This window comes from Esox lucius, chromosome 3, assembly GCF_011004845.1.
Source record: "Esox lucius isolate fEsoLuc1 chromosome 3, fEsoLuc1.pri, whole genome shotgun sequence".
In the NCBI taxonomy this organism is placed as follows: Eukaryota; Metazoa; Chordata; class Actinopteri; order Esociformes; family Esocidae; genus Esox; species Esox lucius.
The window spans coordinates 23,341,350-23,366,955 of NC_047571.1; the positions used below are offsets into that span (position 1 = coordinate 23,341,350).

The following is a 25,606-nucleotide window of genomic DNA, read 5'->3' on the forward strand; positions in this document are numbered from 1 at the left end:
TCAGCCTGCCTATATATACCCTGGTTTCCACCTGCTATTCATTACTTCATCAGCCTGCCTATATATACCCTGGTTTCCACCTGCTATTCATTACTTTATCAGCCTGCCTATATATACCCTGGTTTCCACATGCTATTCATTACTTTATCAGCCTGCCTATATATACCCTGGTTTCCTCATGCTAATCATTACTTCATCAGCCTGCCTATATATACCCTGGTTTCCACATGCTATTCATTAATTCATCAGCCTGCCTATATATACCCTGGTTTCCACATGCTATTCATTACTTCATCAGCCTGCCTATATATACCCTGGTTTCCTCATGCTATTCATTACTTCATCAGCCTGCCTATATATACCCTGGTTTCCACCTGCTATTCATTACTTCATCAGCCTGCCTATATATACCCTGGTTTCCACCTGCTATTCATTACTTCATCAGCCTGCCTATATATACCCTGGTTTCCGTCTGTCTGGCGCTAGATCGTTATTCACTACTAGGTAGTAACGTTAGTTTTTCCTTCCTACTAACCCTGTTTGTTCTCCGTTACCAAGATCCACCTTACCCATCCTCCAAACACCTTCACCTGGCCGCCTGTCAGCCACCTGCTTTGCCTACCCGCTGTCCTGTCTGCCTCGCCCTACCTACCCACATACCTACCTACCTGCCCAGCCCCAACCCTTCCAGCCTGGCATCAGTCCTTCCATCCCACCCACCATTAAAACACCATTTTTGTTTCCCTGATTGTATCTGGTGTTATGCACTAGGGCAGGTCAATAGGGGACAGGTCTGGACTCCAGGTAAACTAGTTTAGCACTCAGACTCTATTACAATGGAGCCACGCTGTTTTGATACGTGCAGAATGTGATTTGGAATTGTCTTGCTGAAATCAGCAAGAAAAGACGTTGTCTGGATGGCAGCGTGTGTTGCTAAAACATGTATATATTGTTTAGCATTAATGGCGCCTTCACAGATGTGCAAGTCACCGATACCATGTGCAATATTGTACCCCCATACCATCACGGATGCTGGCTTTTGAAATGCACGCTGATAAGAAGCCGGATTGTCCCTCTCCTCTTTGGTCTGGAGGACACGGGGTTCATGATTCCTAAAAATAATTCCAGATTTTGATTGGTCAGTTTTCCCCTACGCCTCAGTCCGTCATCACCTCTTGAGACCCTGTGTCCACATATGAGGACACTGTTTCAGGCTTCCTGCACCATGTACTTCATTCTGCTCAACTTAAACCTATTGTCCATATTAGAGGACAGTTGTCTGCGCCATCTTAGATATTATGCTTATCAGGTCCTACTACTCCCAAATAGAGAAATTAAAAATGCACACCAGAAAATGCATTATCAAAGCTCAGGTCTTTTTGGAGGTAAAATGAGCTCTGGCCCAGTGAATGCGGTAGCAATTTAAGATATTTTTTTTATATGGTTTCTTCTTTGCATGGTAGATTTTTAACTAGCGTTTGTGGTTGCAACGACATACTGTGTTCACAGACAATGGTGTTCCTGAGCCCATGCAGTGATTTCCACTACAGAATCATGTCTGTTTCAAATGCAGTGATGTCTGAGGGCCCAAAGAACATGGTCATCCAATATTGGTTATATTCCACTAGGTTTTATTTTGAAATAAGGGAACAGAAGGGTTAAAATTAAGAGACCACTGCAAATTGAACACTTCTGTTCCTCACTCAAAATGTTCCTTTTCAACTTTCAAGTAAAGAAAAGCCTTGCTTTGCTTTGATATTTGTCAAAGACACCTATCAGTGTTGTTTTAACAATGCTTGTTCAGAGATTTCCACTTAATAACTAAGTGCTGCTATGTAATTCATTCCTCCTCGTCCTACTCCCATTTTTTCTCTCTGGTCCTTCTGTCTACCCATTTCTACTTAATACCCTGTGTATGCAACATTTTATTAACTTTAAATGTTACCCACCCATATCAGATATTATGAGAATTTTCATCTTTCATGTGTATTTTCTGCCATTTGTTTTACTTGCCTATTCCAGGTAGACAAAGAATTAACACAGGACAAACTGAATATTAAGAGGAAAATCAACAAAATGTTAATTGTTTTATATATAAAAATACACAATTAAAACATTGTCTTCAGTGTTAAAGTGCTTTTAGTGGTTTCAAGCATGAATCTATCTATATAAATTCCAGAGTCAAATGTGCTACAAACTCGGTGCAATGTTACTTAATAAAGTGCTAACTGGTTTTATCTGTATAAACAACAACAACAGACACTGCATATCTTTGCCGATAATGCTACTACCACACTTTCTCAAGCTATACACAGCACCTTAGATCGACATTACCATGTTTTTCGGACTCCTTTATACCCAGTCTTGATCCACATTAGGTCTACATTCTTTGTCATTGAGACATTATTGTTACAAGTTCTGTAGCTAGCATATTCTGCAGGATATTGGCACTGACAAGAACCAATAACAATACAAAGCATCACAGAATCTATAATGTTACATATTTGCATGTTTTTAAAGTGTGCCCAGCATTTTGACTGAGAAGCTGTTTCAGTAGAAAGACTGTGTCCCAATTAAATACTGAGGCATTTGAGACAAAACTAAGCATTCAGATCCTCTCCATTGTCTCCCATTCCTCCTTATCTCTCTCTATACACATTTTCATGCAAATGAAAAACAAGCAATTATTTAGCCATTTGACCATTTGTAGTAAACAATAAGAGACCTTTGCTTGGAATCCTTGGTTTGCCAGTCCTGGATTCAAATACTACTTCAAAATATTTCAAATCCATTTTTTTTTATCATGCTTCAGTCTGCCTGAATTACTAAATGTACAGAATGTGTCACCTCACGACTTGTTTATTGGTTCCATTAAGTCAGAGAAACTCAATCAAATACTTTAAAAAATGAACTAGATTCCCCTCTAAAAGCAGTATTTGAGCCCAGTTCTCCTGTCAGTTTGCAGGTTTTCAGACATTGCTGATCCGGACACTGAGAGGACTGCTGTCTCTGACCCTCCCCCTCCCCTCCTCCCCTCTCTCCCTGTAGCTCTGCTCCAGTCGGATCTTCTCCAGGTCCACTGACTCCACCCCACCCCCCCCTCCCCCACCGCCGCTGCCTTGGTAACCCTGCGGGCGGGTCGTTTGGAAGAGGGGCGTGCTCTTGGTCTTGGCCACTTTGTCGAAGAAGGCAAAGTCGGCCACATACTTCCCTGAGGGGGACAGTGATACCACGGGGGGGAACTCGTACCCCCACAGGATCTCATCGGGGAGGTAGGAGGTGCGCACCTGGCAGGTGGCGGAGGTGGGCTCCACCGTGGCGCTCATGATCACCAGCAGCTCAAAGTCCGCCAGATCTGGATCAGTCCATCCCCCACCTGAACAGGGAGACAGATGGATATACAGAGTGTGAATTAGAATTGGTTTGACATAAGGACAGTAAAAGCTTGTATACCCTCACAGAGGGTGCAGGTCAACTTATTGGTGCAGGTCAACAGTAGTACCCTGGGGTATACAGGGCACTGGTTTAGACAGTCAGGGGCTGGCGTACCCTTGGCGGCCCAGGCCCTCAGCGGGCTGCTGTCGTCTATGATGTGGTAGAAGGTGAGGGGGAGGATGAGGAAGGGGCTGTCGCTGGACATGTCCACCTGGAAGGGAACGTTCCTCTGGTCCAGACGCACCGTCTCCCCCTCCTTGGTGTGAGACGTCTGCAGCAGCTTCCCCGTCACCTGGAGTGGCGGGCACAATTACAGGATGTTTAATCTACTGGATGGTTGGGATGGATGGGATCAAAACCTGGCCACTGGTGTTTCAAGGTTTATCAGAGCATCTGACACATTTGAGCGTCTGGAATGTTGGTGTGTGATCAGTATGATCATGGATCAGTGTTACTGGTTGAGGAGTCTAATGGCCTGAGTCGGAAAGTGTGTGCTCTGAGGCTAGAGATGAATCCCAGGATTGTGCATAGAAGATGTTGAGCTCATTAGGGACCGAGGCAGCAGGACGTGCATCATTGCTATTTTTCCCTTTGTATTCTGTGATGTCGCAATCCTCCCCACATGCATCTGGGGGTCAGAGCTGTGGTAGTTAGACTCCAACTTATCCCTGTTGGAGGGAGATCTACTGGGGGGAGTGTTACCACTGGGGGGAGCTCCACTGGGGGAGTGTTATCACTGGGGGAGTGTTACCACTGGGGGGAGTGTTACCACCGGGGGAGTGTTACCACTGGGGGAGTGTTACCACTGGGGGGAGCTTCACTGGGGGAGTGTTACCACTGGGGGAGTGTTACCACTGGGGGGAGCTTCACTGGGGGAGTGTTACCACTGGGGGAGTGTTACCACTGGGGGGGTGTTACAACTGTGCCTCATCGTCATTTATTATACAGGGGAATGGTTTAATTAGGTTAATTAGGCAAATAAATATTAAAAAGTTTTCAAGTATACGGTTTTCAAAATATTGAATGTCAAAGGGGAAGCACAAAGTGATGTTTTGTTTATTATCATTATCATCTGTATCACCTAATGAATTAGGACAATTAGTATTTTGTCTCCACAGTCCCACCAAGTGAACAATAACAACAGATTAGTGAATAAACCTTTTGAATTAAAATACCTTGGTAGAGACGGATGGACAAGGAGGTGAGGCTTTGGTCCTTCCAGTGTGACAAGGCCCAAGTTATTTAAAAAGAATGGGAACAACTGACAGTGTGTGTTTATAGCCAGTGTCTGTGTGTGTGTGTGTTGGTTTATTTGGAAAATAATCTTGTTAAAAATGTAAACCTAAAACACATATAAAATGTTTTGTCTAAAGGCCATTTATATCCTAAACCTAAAACACATATAGAATGTTTTGTGTAGAGGACATTTATATTAATTTAACCTGAAATCATGTGAAAGACCTTGACAGCACACAGGTGGACCGCATTGAAATAATTACTTGACTTCTAAGACAGTTGGTTGCACCACAGTTCATTCAGGTGTGTCATAGCACAGGGTTATTCACTTAGAACAGGTTGCAGGTTTTATTTTTCACTTTGACATTTACTGACCAACAACCTCTGGAGGAATGGGTGGGATGTGAGAGCCCTGTGAGCTCTAAGGCCATTTATAACAGTACAGAAAGGAAGGGACTGGGGGTGGGACATTCAGAAGGGCATACATGGCATCCCACATAACACAGGATACATTTCACATAAAAACATGCAAATGTACACACACACACACAAACACCCACACACACACACACAGTACAGCAGTTTGATACCTGGCAACCCAGCAACAGGCTCTTTCTCATGTTGGCCACTCGAACCATGAGGCAGGGTCGGCCTTCATGACTGGACACCACAGCGTGCTGGCTGAACTTCACCGTCTCACCTCGCTTCTTTGGCCGAGCCACCTGAGGAAAGTAGTCGTGGAGACTCTGAGTCAGCCTCGTGGTCAGGTTTTGGGTCAACTCTGTCACATTTCAGGAATCAGAATAACTCTAGTACATATCAAAGGTCATGACCAATTCAACTTATAGCAATGCTACCGTTTCAATCAGAAATAGAAATGTTGATGACAATGTTGTAGGCAGGTATGAGTGCAGTGTTCATTGCCTGTGTATTTGGACTGTGCCAGTGACAGATTGACAGAGTTAGTAAACTCTTCCTAAATTCCCGTTGGAGGACTCCTGGATTTGTTGTTTGTTACCTACTAATTCCAGGAGTATTCAAAGGTCACAAAAACACACACCTGGAAGTTTTGAGAAAGCTGCTGGACTTGGTGTAACCTTGGTAGTTAGATATACCTTGGCGAGGAAGGTTCCTGTGATGAAGATCTCCATCACCATAGTGATGACGAGCTGCAGGATGAGGAGGATGATGGCGGCGGGACACTCCTCCGTGATGCAACGGAAACCGTAACCAATAGTGGTCTGGCTCTCCAGCGAGAAGAGGAACGCCCCCGTCAGCGTCTGCATCTGTAGCACACACGGGGTGTGGTTTGACGGGGGGTCGAACTCTACCAGGGAGCACAAACGGTGGTTAAACACTGCATGGTGACTCCCTGGGAACAGCCTCGGGTACTCTTTTGTTGTAGCCCGTACAGAATGGGGGGACACGAATAATGTTCTCTGCACATCATTCAATTGGTGTAGTTGTGCTGAGGTAGAACCAGGACAGGGTAGGCTACTGTGCTGTCGTACATTTTAAAAAGGAGTTTTCTCTCTCACCCAGCAGATCTCCATGCACTAATGCGACCAGGTACCACAGAACCCCGAAGAGGAACCACGTCCCAGTGAAGGTAAGGGTGAAGAGGAAGAATTTCCAGCGCCACTGCATATCCAGGAAAGTTGTCCAGAGGTCGCGCATGTACAGGGCTGAGCGCCCGCTGATGTGCTCAATGCGTACGTTACTCCGCCCATCCTTAGACAGAACGCGCTTCCTCCTCCTCAAGGTCCCGGCCCCGCCGGATACACCACTGCCCAATAGGGGCCTTAGAATATCTGTCTGTGTCTGGGAGTGACACACCTTCTGAGGGGAGGAGCTTTGGGAGGAAGGGGGTGTGGCAGATGTCATCTGTCAGTGCAACAGGAAGGAGAGAGAGATTAAGCGAAGTTGTGATAACGGAAACGGAAATAATGGTTTTGAAAAAATAACTGCCAACAAGGATTAAGCATCTTGTAGTACAGAAGCAAAAAACTTTTGACAAAAGGGCACTGCGGTTAACATCTAGATGGGGGGAATTAGAATTCAGGGACAAGGTTGGAACTGCAAACAAAAGAACAGAGCATTGATGGAAGAACAAAAAGGCCTTCAATCACCACTTGTTGTCAGTTTATGTCCCAAATGGCACCCTATTCTTGGTAATATCCATTATTTTTGGTTAAAATAATTATTTATAAACAGGAAAGAAAGGTGACATTAAAGAGGCAGGTTTTTGAGAGGCGTAAAAACTTGACATAAGAATTGCGCCAGTAAAACAGACAGAGACACACTATATGAATAGGACTAATGTCCCAACGTCCACACTGTCCCTCAGGGCACTATAGAAGAAATACGTGGTCATTTGAGACAAAGCCAAAGAGTTCTATAGACCGACACACTCTCACTTACTTCCATAAAGCAAGTAGATCAGACGTTTAACAGGCCAGAGTGAAGTGGGAGGTGAGAAGATGACAGACAAAAGAACAAGATAAGAGGAAAGGTATGAGAAGAAAGAGGTGTAGAATTAGGATTACAAGATTTACATGACTGTATCCGCACAGACAACACATCCAGGGACTCACTTTGTGAGCCGTAACAAACGAGAAACTGGATTCAATTAGGTAAAACTCTCTGTTAATAACAGTGAGTTTATCTAGATGAAGAAGAATAAAAGACAGGACTGTTGGTTCCAACCAGGGAATTTTTAGTGGACAAAGACTGAACTTCTATCTAGAAACAGGATACTCTGATAAGAATTAGCAAGAAAGCCAACCTTCACTTTTTATTGCCCTGCTTCACTTTCTGTTGCACTTTTTAAATTAAATCCCTGACTCCTACAGTGTCTACTTGTCAAAATGCTTATATATTGTTCAAATCAATATTGTTTGGTCCGTAGCCTTCATAAGGGCTTTACAGATTAAAAAGATAAATAGATCATTCTGCTCTCTATTGCTCTTTCTAAATGTGTTATTTCAGTGTTCCTATGAAAGTGTGTCATGGACTAAAAGAGGTGTAGTATTTAGACTATTGGCAATCATATTGGCAAACTGATGCAATACACATTACCTAATACACACACGCTGATACACACGCAGAAATGACATACACAGAATTCCAACTTAGTGACGTAAAACGTAAACACCAAAATAGCGTCCTACAATACACAGTATTATGTAAGCAATTACTGATAATTGCTCTGATTATGTAACTCTCTGAAAGGTTTCATAATTACAATGACGGCATTGAAAATGCTCTCCATTCGTGTCCCTCTTCTTCAATCTGTCCCTCTCGTCCTCTGTTTCTGACGGTGTAGCAACAATTTGTACACAGACAATAAAGAATAACAGCTTAGTAATAAAACAACAGAGGATGTTTAAATATTTCCAATACCTTTCGAGTAGGATGTATTCCATCTCCATGACAACACATCTACTATTGTACTGTAGTATTGTTACCGTAATATCAGTAACTGAATCAAAACTTTAAACTACACTACAAAGGCGTGCTGCATGTTGTCCCAATCTCCTTCTCTTTTCCTTCACTCCCTCTCTCACTTTTTCACTCTCCCTCATTTTCTGTCTCCTCTCCTGTGTACACAGGAATGCTTTGTGTAAGTCAGAGATGAAAGGAACAAAAGACACCATTGACAAAAAAAACGACTGTGTGTGTGTTTGAATGATTACGTGTGTCTGCGAGTGTGTGTGTGTGTGTGTGTCTGTGTGTGTGTGTGTGTGTGTGTGAAAGAAAGAAGCAGAGAGAGATCTGTGACAAAAGGCCCTCGTTAATATTCTGGAGTGTAGAGTAATCCCCCACAAGCAGATACTGAGACAAACTATCTACCCCACTGTTACCGCCACGGTCTCTCTCTCTGCTTTTCTCACTTACATTGTCTCCCTGTTTCTCTCAATCTCTGTTTCTTTCCATTCCTCTCTCTGACACACACACAAACCCAATTAATGAATTATCTATCATAACATTAATAACAACCCAAGTTTACACATATTGCTGCTTCCCGATACATAAATGTATTACTGAATAACAGTGTGCTATCTTTAGTAGACCTAAAGCTGTTCCTTTACACAAACTACTGTTATTATTGAAGAACACTGTTCCATCTTTAGTAGACCTAAAGCTGTTCCTTTACATAAACTACTGTTATTATTGAAGAACACTGTTCCATCTTTAGTAGACCTAAAGCTGTTCCTTTACACAAACTACTGTTATTATTGAAGAACACTGTTCCATCTTTAGTAGACCTAAAGCTGTTCCTTTACACAAACTACTGTTATTATTGAAGAACACTGTTCCATCTTTAGTAGACCTAAAGCTGTTCCTCGACATGAACTACTGTTGTTACTGAAGAACACTATTCCATCTACTGTAGACCTAAAGCTGTTCCTCTACATTAGCTAGTGTTATTATTGAATAACAATGTTGCATCTATAGTAGACCTAAAGCTGTTCCTCTACATTAGCTAGTGTTATTATTGAATAACAATGTTGCATCTATAGTAGACCTAAAGCTGTTCCTCTACATTAGCTAGTGTTATTATTGAATAACAATGTTGCATCTATAGTAGACCTAAAGCTGTTCCTCTACATTAGCTAGTGTTATTATTGAATAACAATGTTGCATCTATAGTAGACCTAAAGCTGTTCCTCTACATTAGCTAGTGTTATTATTGAATAACACTGTTCCATCTATTGTAGACCTAAAGGTGTTTTTCAACTGGCACACCAGTGATGCACCCTGAAATTATACTTGGAGTGTCAGTCCTAGCTCTTTCCATAGCTAGGACTGACACTGAGGGCTAAAAGGCAGAATAATCACATCTGATTATTCTGATTTGATTATCTGATCTGATTATATTACATCAAAGTAATAATAAATACCTCAAACTGACGCCCAAACCATAAAGCTCCACAATCTTCTTCCCTGAAGAGCAAAACAAAACAATTTTTTTTTTTTTATTATCCTAATAATTACATTTTATTAATGTATGACTCTATTGGTCTAACTATTCCAAATGAACAGATGACTAACAGGTTTTAGGAAAGTCTATTACTGCGTCAATAATTTTATTATCTTATTACTCTTTGGTACACTGTCATTAGGTATCATTGTGATGTCACGGTCCAGCTACATTAAAATCTGTATTTCCTCATGTTTCCTATTCTTGACAACTTCTTTAAGACTCCCTCACCATCATCTTCAACCCACTTCTCACCACTTAAGGCATGACCTGGCTCCATCTTCGGAGGATGCAGCATTTAAAAACTTTATACTATAGAAATTAAATACTGTTTTATAATAATAATAATAAATTAATATGAATCATAATAAACGTACAATTTATTTTGGTGTGTGATAATTCATTAATTAGGATACTATTATGTAATATATTATCAACATAAAAATGGATACTAAATATTTTTGTAATCACAACCATTAAGTTTTAAGTATACAACAATCAAAAGATTTAAACAAACATTTTAGGACGTTCAAGGGTCAGATTGTTGTAGATAGGTTGAGGTTACGTTATGGAAGACAATTAAATTGGTTTGCATCAAATTATTATAATAGTAGGCTAATATGATTTGCATTAACTATTCTGTCTATTCATTCTGCAATACCAATTCTATGTTCTACTACCACCACTATTAATAACACGGAATATTTTGTTATTGAAAAGACTATCCGCAAAATATATCTATATTTAGAAGCAGAATACAACTTAATTTATCATGATACTTATTTACACACCTTATAACTTACCTTAACCTGGCGTGTCTTGCAAGATGTTAAAAACTTGCAGGAGAAGGTATTTAAGATAACTTTATATTTAAAAAAAACACAAAAGCCCTTGACGTTTGTCGCGTGCACATGTTGACATGCCTATCTTCCTGTACACATGCTCTCTCGCGTATATTAACTTGTTGGAAGAAACTTGAGTAGGTTAGTCAACTCGAGACAGATAGCCGACACCTGGAAAGTAGGTACTTTCTTAAGTCAGCTTCTTTTTTTTACCCGAGCCTAAAATTTGTGACAAGGTTTGTGTTGGGTATATAAGTGGTCAGTCAATTTCTCTCTCTTCCACTCGCTCTCTCGGCGGATGGCCATGTAATTGCTGTAATTGGCCGCTCTTCATCAATAGGCCTATCCGGTAGAGCGTGTCTGATTCTAGCTCTGCTCCAGGACGTTACGTGCTGATGAAGAGTCGTCCGGAAGTCACATCAGAGTGGGCTGCGTAGCGCACGAATTGCGGACTTTTTATTATACATATTTTAAGCAAACTTACTGTTCGGTCTTTGCAGGTGCAACGGCTTAGTGCCAATGGGCTTCTTAACACCGTGGTCAATTTCGAACTCTTAACCGAATAGAAATTACACCAGTTAACTATTTGCTTACTCCCAACCGTTGTTGTTCATCAAGCCTTCTCTAAAGCCAAAATTGGGTGATATTGAAAATAGGGTTGCCTGCAAAAAATGTAAAAAAGTACCTCAGCAAATTATCGAATCTAAATATATAGTTGCTTCTAGTGGCATTTAAGTTGCTTTTAAGATGTTCACCTGTTTTTTTGAGCATCTTGTTGGTTCTCTTTGTCAAATTTTTTGCATAAAATGGTACCCTATTCCCTAGTGCACGACTCTGGATGCATTGGCTCTGGTCAAATGTAGTGCACTTCATAGGGAATAGGGTGTCTTAGGACTACCTTAATGCCCATGTATTTGCCTGCCAGCTAAGCATTTGGCCAAAAGTGTCTGTACAGAGTGTCCTGTTGGAGGGTAACATAAAGAGCTACATCCGTGAGGGGAATACTGCTTATTCTCTAGCTTATGAATGAGGGTGACCAAGCAATTCTTGAATGAAAAACAGAAAGAATAAAATAGGTGCCAGAGGAAGTGGTCACACACACTAACACTGGACAAATGCCTGTGATCAAATCAAATCACCCCCCCCCCAAATATATATTACTATTTTACCACTGGACCTTAATAACTGACCGCATGGTTGAAATGGTGCTCAGACACTTTTAGCTCAGTGCTACATATTAGTATTTTAGCAGATGTTCGTATTCAGAGGGATGTGCAGTAGTCAGTGCATTCATTTCATAATGGCAACCTTTGGGAATCAAACTCACAACCCTGGCTTTGCAAGCACTATACTGTTACGGAGAGCCACATAAGACTAATGATGTTTTGGTCATTCTGAGTGGTACACAGTATTGTACACTGCACAACTAAGACATCTCTCTTGAATGCATTTTTAATGGTCTCATTTCGTTTTCTGAAAAAACCTCCAGTTACAATTTATGGGACTGTTAAACCCAAGTGCAGTGTCACTCCAAAGGTAGTATGAACTGAGCTGCCACCAACTTAAAATATAATGAAACCTTCCTACTCAGCTGCATTGAAACCTATTATCCTGAGATGTTTGGAAACATTAACATGGTGTTCCGTAATGTAACTACTTACACTTAGCCCTACCTATAGACTGATAAGCCAAAACATTATAACCACTCACATGTGAAGCAAATTACATTGATCACGCTGCTAACATGGGCACATGTCAAGTTATCGGTAGATTAGATGGTAAGCGAACAAACAGTTCTCGTAGTCAACATTTTGGATGCTGGAGAAATGGGCAGGAGTAAAAACCTCTTTGATGAGGGCCAAACTGTTAAGGCCAGATAACTGGGTCAGAGCATCTCTGAAACGACGAAGACTTGTGCGGTGCTCACGGTCAGCAGTGGTGAGTGCCCACTGACAGTGGTCCGAGGAGGGACCAACCACAAACCAGCGACAGTGGTCCGAGGAGGGACCAACCACAAACCAGCGACTGTGGTCCGAGGAGGGACCAACCACAAACCAGCGACAGTGGTCCGAGGAGGGACCAACCACAAACCAGCGACAGTGTGTTGGGCGCCCAAGGCTCATCGATGTGCGAAGGCAACAAAGTCTATTCCATCTGGTCCAAACGGACAGAGGGTCTGCTGTGGCACAAGCCACAGAACATTTTAACGATGGTTACGGGAGGAGTGTGTCACAACACCCAGTGCATCGCACCCTGCTGTGTATGGGGCTGCGTAACCACAGACTGGTCAGAGCGCCCGTCTCAATCCGACTGAGCGTCTGTGAGATGTGATCTCTCCATGTAGTAACACAGCTACATTCTGGTAGTGTGAGTGTAATACACATTATTACATTTCATGTGTAGATTGATGGCAAAATGGATATGTTATCAATTATGAAGTGAATCTTTACCCAACAAAATCTACTGGAGGTGAAGGGGTCTGAATAATGTCAAAATGCACTGTAGGTATTCAATGTTCTTTAATGTACATAGTTTGTGGGTTTTTTAAATGTTGCATTTTCACATGCGCTGAAATCCCCCTATGTGTTTACACAAAAATAAGTAAATTTAAATATTACATTGGGTATTTTGGAGTACTTTTCGGTGTACTTCTTTATAAACTTTGTTTATCAATTTGCTCATATTGGGTATACATTTCAAAGAGTCTTTAAATCATAGATATGTGAATACACTATTGGTTTGAAATGTATGATTACACAATCATAGTGATTTGAGTCTTTATCTTCTTTATGTGTTTTTACAGTGCAGCTTAAAGGCTTGAATCCAAGTAGGGTTAAACATTTCAGTTACTGTTTCCAACATCTTAAAGGATTCAGAATTTCCTACGTATTTTTGTGGGTTATGTCCGAACCCCTTCCAAGCTATAAACAAATTCAGAAAAGCGTTACAAATAGAGAAATGCATAATAATAAATATGGAAAGGAGATCGTTTTTGGTAAACCGTAGATTTTCCTAAGCTTACCAAATCACTTCCTGACTATAAGAATAGTTTCAGAAAGGGCTAACGGATAGACAGAGAAAGAGTGCGGACAGAATGGACAGAGGAGAAGGAAGTAGGGGCATTGTACATGGCATGGTCTGTACTCTTGGCTTGTTGCAGCCGGTGGTAGTTTCCTCCGCCTCATTGTTCCTTTCTCTCTACAGCCTTTCGATACACTTTGCTGTTCTGTCATCTGCATTAGCATCCAGTTCTTTGGACAATCTGCATGCTTCACAAATGCTGTTGCTATTCCCTGCATAGTGGAGTTGGTATCATTTGGGAGATATAATACATTCTGCTCGTTATGGACTATTTGGACGCGGGAAGATATTTTTCTTCATGCCTGTGACTCTGTTGTCCATGTCATAGGCTCTTTTGTCTAGACACTACAACGCAACGATCTTTCTATATCTTAACATTTTTATCCCAAACTGTGAATAACGAATGAATTGTTTTTACATTCAATTATTCATATTTAGTGAAATAAAAATATGATAGAATATAAAAATTGTTGCGGGATGCATCACCTATGGCACTTTGTTCCCTTCACTGTGTGGTAGTTTTGAACCAACCTTTTTTGCCCTGGTGAAAACTATACTACATAGGGAAAAAAGGTGCCATGAAAGACACACCTGTTTCAGTCTCTGAAACCAATGAGCTATGATGCAACTCACAGTTCACAGTTTGTCCAGCAGAAGGAGACAGATGCCGACTCTTTCTCTCACATCGTAGCTGTTGGTTGATAACCAATGATTTAGTTTAATGCCATGTTTGATTTCGTCAAGGTTTTGTAATATAAAGGAAACAGGTCAGGGTGACATTTAGGGCAGCCAAAAGTTTCCCATCACTAACTAGGGTTTCACCATTTAGGTGGTTTAGTGGTGTATTCATCTGATGGTGATAGACCGGTTGTGGTAGGAAGTCTAGACTTCCTGCTACAACTGCCAACTTCAATTTCCCATCATCCCATCATCCCTCTTTGGCTTTACATATTTTATCTGTACACTGTGTTATTTTGTTCTCTGTTTGTTTTTGGTTTTTATCATTGAACCTAAACTGTATGTGCAAACGTATAGGCTGGACCCAGCTGTAAAAGAGACTTTGGTCTCAGTCTGTGTTCCTTCGTTGAAATAAAGGTTTAACAATATGGGTTTCTCACCCTGATTTCCCCCGTTTATACAACTTAGTCAGAGCAATGTAGTTTACAAGGCAAAGCTGTTTTACTTGTTGTGTTGTAATTTTACATCATAAACACACACCAAAAATTGAGTGAGCAATGAGGTTGAGAGTGCTGAGATTGTATTCCTCCTACTTATATTGACATTTGACAAATCTGAACTCAGGACAGTGCAAATCACTAGAATCTCACCTAGACGTTAGTATTGCATTACGAAACTTAATTCAAAAGACATTGGGACATGCTGTTCCTCAGCATGAATGTGAGCCACTACAGTTACATCAACAAAATACACTATGCTGGGTTTTTCCAGTTTAGGGCAAGTGAATAACCAGGGCTCATAACCGGCAATCGGCCTTGGCAGTTCTAACATTCAGACCCATTTATATCCTTAAGGCCACTAATCTCCCAACATTAGCCCAATAATGATAAATTTGTGCAAACAAAATTAAACAAAACAAATAGACAGACTCAGTTGAGCATGGACCAGGGTCACCAGCCCATGAGGCATTTGTCAGAATTCCAATATGGCCAGTCAGTCTCTGTGCATAACTCATTTGAACCAGTGACATATTTGTCTGGCACACCAATGAGCACACAGCTCAAGGCCACTGATCTGAATACCAACTAGCAATCACATAATGCTGAAAAGGGGTGGCACTCAGTTGTATTTGTTTTACCTCACTAAAGGCGTCCTCAGTCCTTGGAATCTAAACTAAAAAGTATAAAAAAAAAGGTTCTGGACGGCAACTTAATCCCTTTAATGTGTTTATTTGTTGACAGATTTTGGAGGAAAGCTCTTACGTCAGAGCAGAAAGCACCAAATGTGGCAACAGATATACACAGACATTCAGCTCATTGGATCAGTAACCCACCAGTAACTGAAAGGTCGCTAGATCAAACCCCTGACCATAACACTAAAGTAAATCCATACATGTACATGAGAAGGCTTTCATAGAAAATGTGTCTGTCATGTTGGAAATTCTACTGACACCTATCTAAAGAGATTCTATAGACAGATCCACAAGATTCTATAGACAGATCCACAAGTGACCACTCTTACCAGGAAGCCTTTGCGATTAACTACCATTTTAAATTACAGGTAGGTCATTTTGCGCTTTATTTTATTAATTTCATGTTTGAGGATGAATTCTTCCATCACACAAAAAGACTGCAACAGGAGGGCAGCTCTTTGGGAGTTTGTCTACAGCAATGCCAATCTACATATGATGTAATCTCCTTTAATCACAGATGATGTTCCATGGAAACCAAACAAGTTTGTTACTTACCTAAATCAAACCATTGTTATACATTGACATTTTAGTGAAAACTGAAATTAAAATGTATTCATTATATTTTAACTTGATTAAGATATTGAACATGAATAATATGTCTTAAAGAGAGTAGATGCTTCCCACTGGCAAGATGACAAAATAGCTTGTTGGCATGAAGGAGCATCTAATTCATTTTGGAGCCTTGGTCTGAACAGACCAAATAGCTTTATACAATTATCATGTACTTGTTAGGGTCTGTGTTAATTAAGTAATCTGACTCATATACTGGTCACATATACATGGTGGAATAACAAAAAAGGCATCAACGCATACAGCATTATATTTTATGATAGAGTACATTCCAAACTCAGTTCCTTTGGCAAGTTCTTTCCTCACCGTGGCTAAATCAAGTCTGGCACTGACTGGCCGTATAATGAAATTATATCCCCAACGCACCCTGTTGTTTAATGAGTGCACCAGTGCACGTTGGTTTTACCCTGGTAATAGGGTGCATTTAGGACCCACTCATTGTAACAGATGAGCTATTATGCTGCACGCAGTTCACAGTTTGACCAGTAGGAGGAGACAAGTGCCTACTATTCCTCTCCCATCTCAGCCATTGTTTGTTGTGCAAACATTTTGTGTGAAGGAAAAATGAACAATTGAAAAGGATCACTCTTTTTCAAGACCCACCACACAGTGTTGCTTGACGGATGTCAAAACCCTAAACACACTGCATGCAACACCCCAGTTGGGCAAATCATTCCTGTTAAAAACAATTGCACATTGGAAAGTGTGTTTTATTTCAGTAAGCACAGAACTGGAAGGAAACAAATGTTGAAACTGAAAACTGGGACCGAAAAGGCACAATCCTGTTGTGTTTTCAACATTATGTGGAGGATGGACACAGATCATCCAAACACTAAAGTTTGTTGAAATTGAATTTGTCCAACTACCAGTAAAAGGCAGAGTCAAGTCTGGACTGAAATGAGAAGCCTATTTGATCTGAAGGCTCAAGACACAGGCACCTTTAGGCCTAAATGAAGAACTAAATGTATTTCCTTTTGTTTAAAGTGAAAGTCACTCTTAAGTTCTTCCAGGTGTGTTATGTTATCCATTTTTGAGTAATGTTTGTTTACCGAGATGTCATGTGGATCTGTACAGAATTGAATGCATGTATCAGAAATCACTAAACTTGGTTCTATTCCTCTTCTGGAGCATTTCGGTGAATCTTTTAGGCTTTCGCAGTTCAGACTTTTTACCTACAAATATGTGTACGATGGCACAAAACAGCATGTGCAGACAACTGGTCTCCAATCAGTGAAGTTAGTTTCACCATTTTGGAAATCTTGTAGAACAATACCTTCCATAACCATGGATTGGCCTTGGAATATTTAACACAGGCTCAATTCTTTCCTCAAGGATGGCACGTGGCTTTCCTCAAGGCCCCACAAACCTTTACTTCAAATCCCACATGTATTGATCATTTTCTGTTTTTTTAACTTACAGAATTCCCATGTATATGTAATCATTATCCCAAACTGGCATGTGCCGGTCCATTTCTGTGCATAACTCACATGAGTCAGTCAAATATTTTGCTGGCACACTATTGAAAAACAGCTCAAGGCCACTGGTCAGTTATATAATATTAGGCTATGTACACACCAGAACAGAAGCTGCTATGTGCCATGCACTGGGTAAAGCCACTGAATGCACAAACACAAACCAAATCCAGTTTTTATATTCCTGAGACACATATTAATCTGCTTGAATTTCTTTTTCAAATGACCAAATATCCTTGCCCATGGGTTATCTCCAGATGAGACCATGATGCTAAGCAAGGGACTGTTTTGAATCATGACAACCAAACATCATGCCCTCCTTCTTTGATTTCCTGACTGCTTTGGCTCCTGCTCTCATGCAATCAGATGACATGGAAGGAAATAACCAGAAGCACTTAACTGGTCAAACATGTTCCAGCTACCTCCTCCAACAGGTTATTAAAAAGGAAATTTGGTTCAGGACAGCAGAAAAACACACATTTCAAACAGTGGATTCAAGACAAATAAACGTAACCTCTCCCAATTTTATTAATTCCCTCTAAATGCTTTCAGAATATTGAGGATATTTTATCTCTTTCCATGCTTTATTTATTAATAATGAATAAATATATTGAAGCATGTTTAATTCTGTATTTCTTCAATATCTTTTTCATTGTCATCAGTATTTCAAACCTGGTGTGTATTATTCTAAACATAGCTGACCTATTTTTCCAAGCATTGCTTTGGTGAAAAAGCCATTATGGATTTATTAATAATCAATTAATCAATGGAAGCATGTTTAAATCTGTATTTCTTCAATATCTTTTTCATTGATTGTCATAGGAACGTCAATCCTGTTGTATATTATTCTAAACATAGCTGGCCTATTTGTTCAAGCTTTACATTGGTGAAAAGGCCATTATGGATTCATTAATAATCAATAAATCAATGGAAACACCTCTAATTTGGTATTTCTTCAAAATCTTTTTCAAAACAAAGCTTTAAAAAGTAGCCCAGCTATTTTTAGAATAATATATATCAGATTTTAAGTTCCTTTGACAATCATTGGAAAAGTTATTGAAGAAATACTGAATTAAACATGCTTCAATAGATGTATTGATTAGTGATAATGTCAAAAAAGATCTTATTGACAAAATGAAGTGTGGTATAGTATTTAGCATATGGATTGATGATACTATATTCGTCTTCTGACATTTCGGCAATTACCTGGTTTACTCTTTTACCTCGGTCCCTAAATATGGAAGGGAGACTGAACGGAGGAAAGAATGTGAATGTCTGTTGAATCTCGAATATAAAACTGATTTCACCTCGGTGAAAAGCCAATCTGTTTTACAAGGCGTGAATAAACATAATCCTCGTCTTTAGTTTAGCTTTCTGTGGTCTTGTAATCAGAAACTAAGAGTCAAAAACTACTCACAACAAATATTGAATAATTTGCTAATGGCCACTCGACATATACATTACTTTGCTTTTTTTTCCCAACACAGCACAGGTAGAATTGTCTCAAGTATCTTTCTGAGTACGTGTATGCGTAAAGGCGCACGAAAGCTATTCCGAGTCTGGATTTAATATCACCATGACAACTGAGACTTGTCTTCCGGACCCGTCATCACGTCCGAACAACGCCCGCGTGACTGTCCAATAGAAGAGCGAGATGTCATCATTGGTCACACGGGGATGTGGCTCGAGTGGATGGATTTTTTATTGTGTACTCTGAGTGAGGATATTATTAAGGTCGAAGTTACTCCGGGAACGTGTAGAAAAGCGTCTACAGAATTAAGTTGACTTTTGTTTTATAACACTGTTTATTTATTCACAGCCGTTTCCAATCGATAGTATTTTTTTATACTTCTGTATTCTGTTCATATTTTAAAAAGGACTTTTAGGCAACTTTCTCGATTATCATCATGTTTCCAGAATCTGCGAATGGGTAAGTGTATTCCAACAATATTCAGTTTTCATTACATCAGATAAGCCAATTTAGACAGGAAGAGTTTCCAAGTGGTGCTTCGTATATTTATTTATTTGGATCCAATCCCTTCCGAAACAACATCTACTGCTGAGATATTTTTTGTGATGCCTCGGAAAACCGCAGGTCTGTAGCGTTTGCAGCCGTACCACTTGTGTGCTACTTTTTTGCACATTCATTACGTATTCTCCACAGCATACATTATACATACTTACATATTTTACTTTTTGATAGAGCTCCTTTACCTGATAATGACGTGCGCTAAATAAATGGCTAAATTAACATCTGATTAGTTGTATTTTTTGTAAATTCTCAAGCCTTAAGATTTCATCAATTTCTAATTGTCAGTTCTCATAACAGGTCTGAACTACGTAACGCACCATTGGAAATTCTACAACATGGAAACACAGGAAATGTTGCCATAATTACACATGAGCTCACTTTTGTCGCGTCATATCCCAGTCCTATGCAATATTTGTAATGACAATAAGCCTAGACGTCAGTGCAATTTTGTGAATGATGATAGACTATACCTGGTATATGTGTTGTCTATGTGGTCGTTGTTAATGTTTTTAGTGGTAATACTGCATGATAACCGGCGGCAAGATCTTCCCTACTCATTCCCAAAGATCCACTCCACACAGATGTTATTGTCTTTCTGCCTATAACAATCAAACAGTTTCCCCACCCATTTGTTATAAGCCCTATTGACCCCAATCCTCCCCTTACTCTCTGGTTCTTTTGTCTCCCAACCATGTCTTTGTCTGCTAACCCTAAGCCATCTCCCTTTCATTCTTACTGTCCCAGTGTCCCTGTCCCCCATATATAATCTCTCTCCGTCTTGCATTTTCAGGTACAGTTTTGAGGAGTGCAGTGCTACAGCTGAATGGCTCCTCTCCCAGATCCAGATCCGTCCCCTGGTGGGTATTGTGTGTGGTTCAGGCCTGGGACGCCTGGCTGAAATGCTCAAAGACCAGAGGACATTTAATTACAGCGACATTCCTAACTTCCCCCAGAGTACAGGTGTGTTCTTTTTGATGAGCATGTGTGTCAATTTCTTAACATGGTGGGAACTAAAAAGCCCTACAAGTATAGTTAAACAAGTAACATTTGCCCATGTCTGGTCTCCACAAGAGTCTCTGGCCTAAGACTTGGGTTCTGCGGGAAAGTTAAAATTGGAATTATATTAGAAGTAGGGTCAGTGGTTATGTTTATGGTTCAGATTTAAGGTTAAGTTAAGTTTAGGGTTTTGGGAAAATTTGATTTTTAATTGTAAAACCTTGTTGAGTCCACACACTGCAAGCAATTAGACAAACAGATGTATGCATGTGTGTGCCAACATGTCTAATTGGTTGCAGTGGGTGGTTTCACTAGTCTAACTGGTGTGTGTGTGTGTGTGTGTGTGTGTGTGTGTGTGTGTGTGTGTGTGTGTGTGTGTGTGTGTGTTGCAGTGCATGGCCACGCTGGCAGGTTGGTTTTTGGCACCCTGAAAGGAAAACCGTGTGTGTGCATGCAGGGAAGGTTCCATCTCTATGAGGGCTACTCCATCCAGAAGGTCTGTGGGTGTTTTGTCATGTGTTATAACCATAATGTCACTTACTGCTTCAGAGTACATAGTCAATAATAATAATAAATACAATCAGTCAATTTTAACACCAAGTACGTAATGCTATTTTGGTTACATTGTAACATCCGTTAAGTTCGTCCCATCAAATAATTCACATTTATTGTGTAAAGGCACACCTTTAATAGGAAGTTCATTTGGTAATGTTCTAGAACCTTTTGACCCCTGCTGATTCATTCCTCTCATTGTTGTTGAGCACCACTCCTTTTCTTTGCTGAAGCCTTTCAATGCCTGATAAATTGCAGTGTATTTGACATTATGGCCGGCAATGTCTTTTTATGTTATTACGACCCCCTCTGATTACACCACTATGTCAGCTGGGGTCTAACATTAAGAAACATTTTATAAACAATTACAATTTAAAATGTACAACAATTGCAGGTCACGCTGCCCATCCGGATCTTTAAGCTGCTTGGAGTATCGACTGTTATCCTGACGAATGCAGCTGGGGGCCTGAATCTGGACTACAAGGTTGGGGACATCATGATCATAAAAGACCATATCAATATGCCTGGCTTTGCAGGGAACAACCCACTAAATGGACCCAATGATGAAAGGTGGGTGTGGCTTTATATACAAAATATATACTGTATACCAAGATTATTCGAATCATACCCTATGAGGTCTGGAGCCTGCTGGTTTTCTACCTAACCATTAATTGCTCCCATCTGGTGTCCAAGGTAAAATAATAAGTGCCAGATTAGAAGGTTGCAATGAAAAATTGGAGTGGAACTGGCTTCGAGGTCCAGATTTGAGTACTATTTCTCTATACAGAATATACAAAATGTTTTGCTTGCTTCGTAAGTACACATTACTAATTACTAACCAAGTAACACACTTTTCCCAATACCGGTGTGATTAATATTCCCTCTCTTTCCACATTCTTTTCAAGGTTTGGCATTCGGTTTCCCTCAATGTCTGATGCATATGACAAGGAACTACTTCAGCTGGCACAAGGTGTGGGGGCGGAGCTTGGCTACGGCAACTTCCTGCGCGAAGGCGTGTACTGTGTCCTGGGCGGGCCCTCGTTTGAGACCATCGCTGAGTGTCGTATGATGACCAAACTAGGGGCGGACGCCGTTGGTGAGTTTCGGGGCAGTTCCACCTAGGCCTCCGCTAAAGCCGGATCTCAGCGATGCAGCATTATCTCAAATATAAGGGCCACCTCGAATGTCTCGGATGCAGATGAGCCCTGCGTAAACACACTAGGATACACAACATATACCACACACCTATGCTCACGTCAACTACACGATACACATGAACATTTTAAATGCCATTCTTCAATTAACTGATCCTCTGAAATGTCCTAGGGATTGCCCGTAAATGCACCAATTCATTGCACGTTTGATTAGCTTGGAGATTATTCCAAATGTGGAGGGAGTTAACCATCCCTCAAACCATGTGTCCATGTGTCAACAGCAAAGTCAGGGGTGGTCATTTATACCTTGGAGCTTCATAAACAAAACCCTTGCAATATGTCAAGCGACAAGATTTGAATGATTTAACCCATGATTTGGAAAAAAAAACACACAGGGCCGGTTTCAGAGACATGGATTAAGCCTAGTCTAGGACTAAAATATAAAGTTCCATAGAAAAACTCCATTGAGCTTGTTTTTTTTAATCCTAGGCTAGGCTTAATCTGTGTCTGCGAAACTAGCCCACAGTGGTATAGTTTAACTCACATTATGAACCAATTTCAGTTTAACAAAGACCACAAGGCAATAAAGGCAGTGTAATGCAGGTTGGCAGTGAGAAACAGGAAACAGGCACAGATCTGCTAAGAAGGGGTTTTAAAACCAGCGGGTGGTCCAACTTAGAGACTAAACAAAACAATAAGGCACGATGGCCAACAAAACACATCCAAATACAGGCAAATCAAGAACGAGGCAAGGTAGTGACTTAGCTTAGTCTGGACAGGAAAAAAGCTGCCCAAGGATGACACAAACAACAAGGGGACATGCAGTGTATGTAGTATATGTAGTATATGTTGTATATGTTGTATATGTAGTATATGTATTATATATTGTATATGTAGTATATGTAGTAGTAATGACAAAGAGCAGGTGTGCGCAATCCTGAGTGAGTGTCCGGTTGTTGATCAGAAGGGGACTGGGTACGAGTGTCCGGGGAGCTGAACAGGCAAAAGGGCGTTGAATACGACCGGTGGTTAGTAGACTGGGGAGAATGACCGTCTGAAGGGGGGCGGAGTGGATGAGGACGGGCCAGACGTGACAGGCAGAGTGGAGGTGCAAAATAGCCTGGTCAGCCGAGGAAGCAGAAGCAGAATATCTCTCTACGGATAGACGACCACTGTGGTCGTAAATAGAATAGAGGCATTGCTGGTTAATTGTTGACACTGTTGTAATATTGCTGGAGTGCGATTTGTCATTCTCTTCCTTTGCGTCCTCCCTGTTCTAGGCATGAGCACTGTGCACGAGGTGATTGTAGCGCGCCACTGTGGCATGCGTGTGCTTGCTCTGTCCCTAATCACCAATCAGGCTGTGATGAACTACGACAGCCAGGAGAAGGCCAACCACGAGGAGGTCCTGGAGACAGGTCAGCTGAGGGCAGAGCAGCTGGAGAGACTGGTCACAACCATGGTGACCCGCATCCAGGACCACAACAGCGCCTGATGTGATACGTCCCAAATGGCACACTATTGCCTGTGCAGTGTACTAACTGCAGCCCTATGAGCCTTGGTCTAAAGCGCCCAGTCAGAGGCTTGCTGGTTAAATCTGATCCCAGTCTGATAACAACCAGTAAAGTTACATTGATTCGACAGAGCACTCCTAATCTGAGGCATTTGGTACGTACTGTCCCAGTTCTACTGCCTTGTCACAAAAGTCAAATCAGAATAATAGCTGTTGGTGTGTGTGACTATACTTGCATTTGTCTTTGAAAAATGAAATGTTCTTAACCTTTTACATTTTTTCTATATTTTCTTCTTTAAGTTTACATTCTTGAGGGTAGCTGATTGTTGACAACGTGAATCTACTATTAATATACAGCTGTGTTGAGCTTAATCGACCCTACTGTTATTATTGACATTTAGTAGCTTGGTAATTGAGTAAATTAATATTTATTTTCTTCATAAATAAAGTTTAATGTGTACATTCCCTACCAGGTGTGGTAATATTTGGGTTTTATAAGTTTATACTGTTGAAATAAATGACCAGAATGTAATGTTGTAGCATCTAGTAAAGTAGCATTACTGCATGTTAGTATGGTTATTAAGAATTAGGGGTGTTTTTTTTGTATATTTATACTTATTTATAGTAGCACTTTTTCATTAGACAATGAGTGCTTTTTGTTAGTACTGTTCTATTATAGAATTATTGTTTTTTTATCAATTGCCTTATAGAAGGGTTTACTGGGTTTATACTGTAGAAATAGTACTGTACTATACTGTAGTCATGTCTGCTAAATGGCATAGATCAGAGGGTTATTTTACCTTGCAAGCTGCTGTTGGCTTTAGCATTATCTTGATTAACAATCCAAATGTATGTTTATTCTATATGTATTGAGGTTGAATGCTGAAATTTGTTACCTCTTCACTAACAGTCTTACTTTCACAATAAACGTCATTGAGTCAATTTGATGTTTCAGTTTTCAAGTAGCACTTGTTTTATTTCTATATTTAATTTATTTCTATATTACAGACACTGTTCACAACGTTCTGGTAGTTCAGTTAGTGGCCACTGTGGGAAATTATGATGTCTGTGTGAGGTGGGAAGCGATGGCGGTCCCTTCAGTGTTTACTTCCTGATGTTATCGCCATATCCACTATATTTTGCAACAATCGCTACTCTATCTTTTTCTTCACTCTAACAGCCTCGGTCCCCAAATGGCCTTTATAGTGCAGTGCTTTTGACTTGCAGTGCACCACAGCAGTGTTTTTCAACCATGGTCCTGGAGGCACAATGCCCTGCATGGTTTAAATCTCTCTCTGTCCTCATGTAGCTCATCAAGGACTTGATAATGACCTGATCATTTGAATCAGGAATGATATAGCAGGGGAGAGATCTAAAACATGCAGGGCAGTGTGCCTCCAGGACCATGGTTGAAAAACACTGCACTACAGTATATGGGAAATGGGACACAAATTGGGACATGAACCCATGGTCCTCCATGGACAGCACTCTGACCATTTAAGATATTCAAAGGGTAGCAGTTCTGTAGTCCAATCAGCAAGATCTCACGCTAGCTGTGGAGTGAGTTGGCGTTCCTAACTCTGTTACACTCATCCCTTGTGAACTGGCCACACAGGGATTATGACCTTACCGACATCATGTTATGATCAATTTGACGTTGTTTTCACAAGAATAAAATCAAATAGTGGGAGTTCATTAGGAAAACATGCTAGGATGCTTATCAATGGTAGTGCAACATGGAGTGATGGGTATTACCCCGCCCATGTCCCCCTCCTACAGCTAGCACTTTCCATGACGTCGACGCATGGT

At 40.7% G+C, this 25,606-nt stretch overlaps 2 protein-coding genes across 8 annotated transcripts; one reads left to right on the forward strand and one right to left on the reverse strand.

Moving 5' to 3' along the window:
• Positions 1 to 2,054: 2,054 nt before the first annotated feature.
• On the reverse strand, positions 2,055 to 10,789 carry LOC105022857 (ATP-sensitive inward rectifier potassium channel 10). 7 transcript variants are annotated; one of them, XM_029115249.2, is made up of 7 exons: positions 10,459 to 10,789; positions 9,576 to 9,618; positions 6,210 to 6,555; positions 5,787 to 5,998; positions 5,262 to 5,393; positions 3,550 to 3,727; positions 2,055 to 3,376 (listed from the first exon to the last, which is right to left on the reverse strand). In XM_029115249.2, the coding sequence occupies exons 3-7, from the start codon at positions 6,553 to 6,555 to the stop codon at positions 2,970 to 2,972; spliced, it is 1,275 nt and encodes a 424-aa protein (XP_028971082.2). In that variant the 5' UTR covers positions 9,576 to 9,618; positions 10,459 to 10,789; the 3' UTR covers positions 2,055 to 2,969. The 7 variants fall into 7 exon arrangements, with proteins under 7 accessions (XP_028971082.2, XP_028971089.2, XP_028971083.2 ...); XM_029115256.2 differs by lacking the exon at positions 10,459 to 10,789 and adding an exon at positions 7,916 to 7,984 and having other exon boundaries at positions 6,210 to 6,523; positions 9,576 to 9,617; XM_029115250.2 differs by lacking the exon at positions 9,576 to 9,618 and having other exon boundaries at positions 10,447 to 10,789.
• An 8,438-nt stretch (positions 10,790 to 19,227) lies between these two features.
• LOC105022843 (purine nucleoside phosphorylase-like) lies at positions 19,228 to 24,754 on the forward strand. The gene is made up of 6 exons (XM_010891575.4): positions 19,228 to 19,480; positions 20,373 to 20,542; positions 20,971 to 21,074; positions 21,525 to 21,700; positions 22,036 to 22,226; positions 23,565 to 24,754. The coding sequence occupies exons 1-6, from the start codon at positions 19,458 to 19,460 to the stop codon at positions 23,777 to 23,779; spliced, it is 879 nt and encodes a 292-aa protein (XP_010889877.1). The 5' UTR covers positions 19,228 to 19,457; the 3' UTR covers positions 23,780 to 24,754.
• Positions 24,755 to 25,606: the final 852 nt, after the last annotated feature.

What these genes read in the sequence shown, in the direction of transcription:
- LOC105022857 (XM_020041534.3), bottom strand. Translation starts at nt 8,112, where the DNA reads ATGTGTTGTCATGGAGATGGAATACATCCTACTCGAAAG. An exon ending in GAATACATCCTACTCGAAAG is followed by an intron (nt 6,556 to 8,073) that starts GTATTGGAAATA and finishes TTGCACTGACAG; the next exon opens with ATGACATCTGCCACACCCCC. An exon ending in CAGGAACCTTCCTCGCCAAG is followed by an intron (nt 5,394 to 5,786) that starts GTATATCTAACT and finishes TACTTTCCTCAG; the next exon opens with GTGGCTCGGCCAAAGAAGCG.
- LOC105022843 (XM_010891575.4), top strand. Translation starts at nt 19,458, where the DNA reads ATGTTTCCAGAATCTGCGAATGG. An exon ending in AGGGCTACTCCATCCAGAAG is followed by an intron (nt 21,075 to 21,524) that starts GTCTGTGGGTGT and finishes CAACAATTGCAG; the next exon opens with GTCACGCTGCCCATCCGGAT. An exon ending in ACTAGGGGCGGACGCCGTTG is followed by an intron (nt 22,227 to 23,564) that starts GTGAGTTTCGGG and finishes TCCCTGTTCTAG; the next exon opens with GCATGAGCACTGTGCACGAG.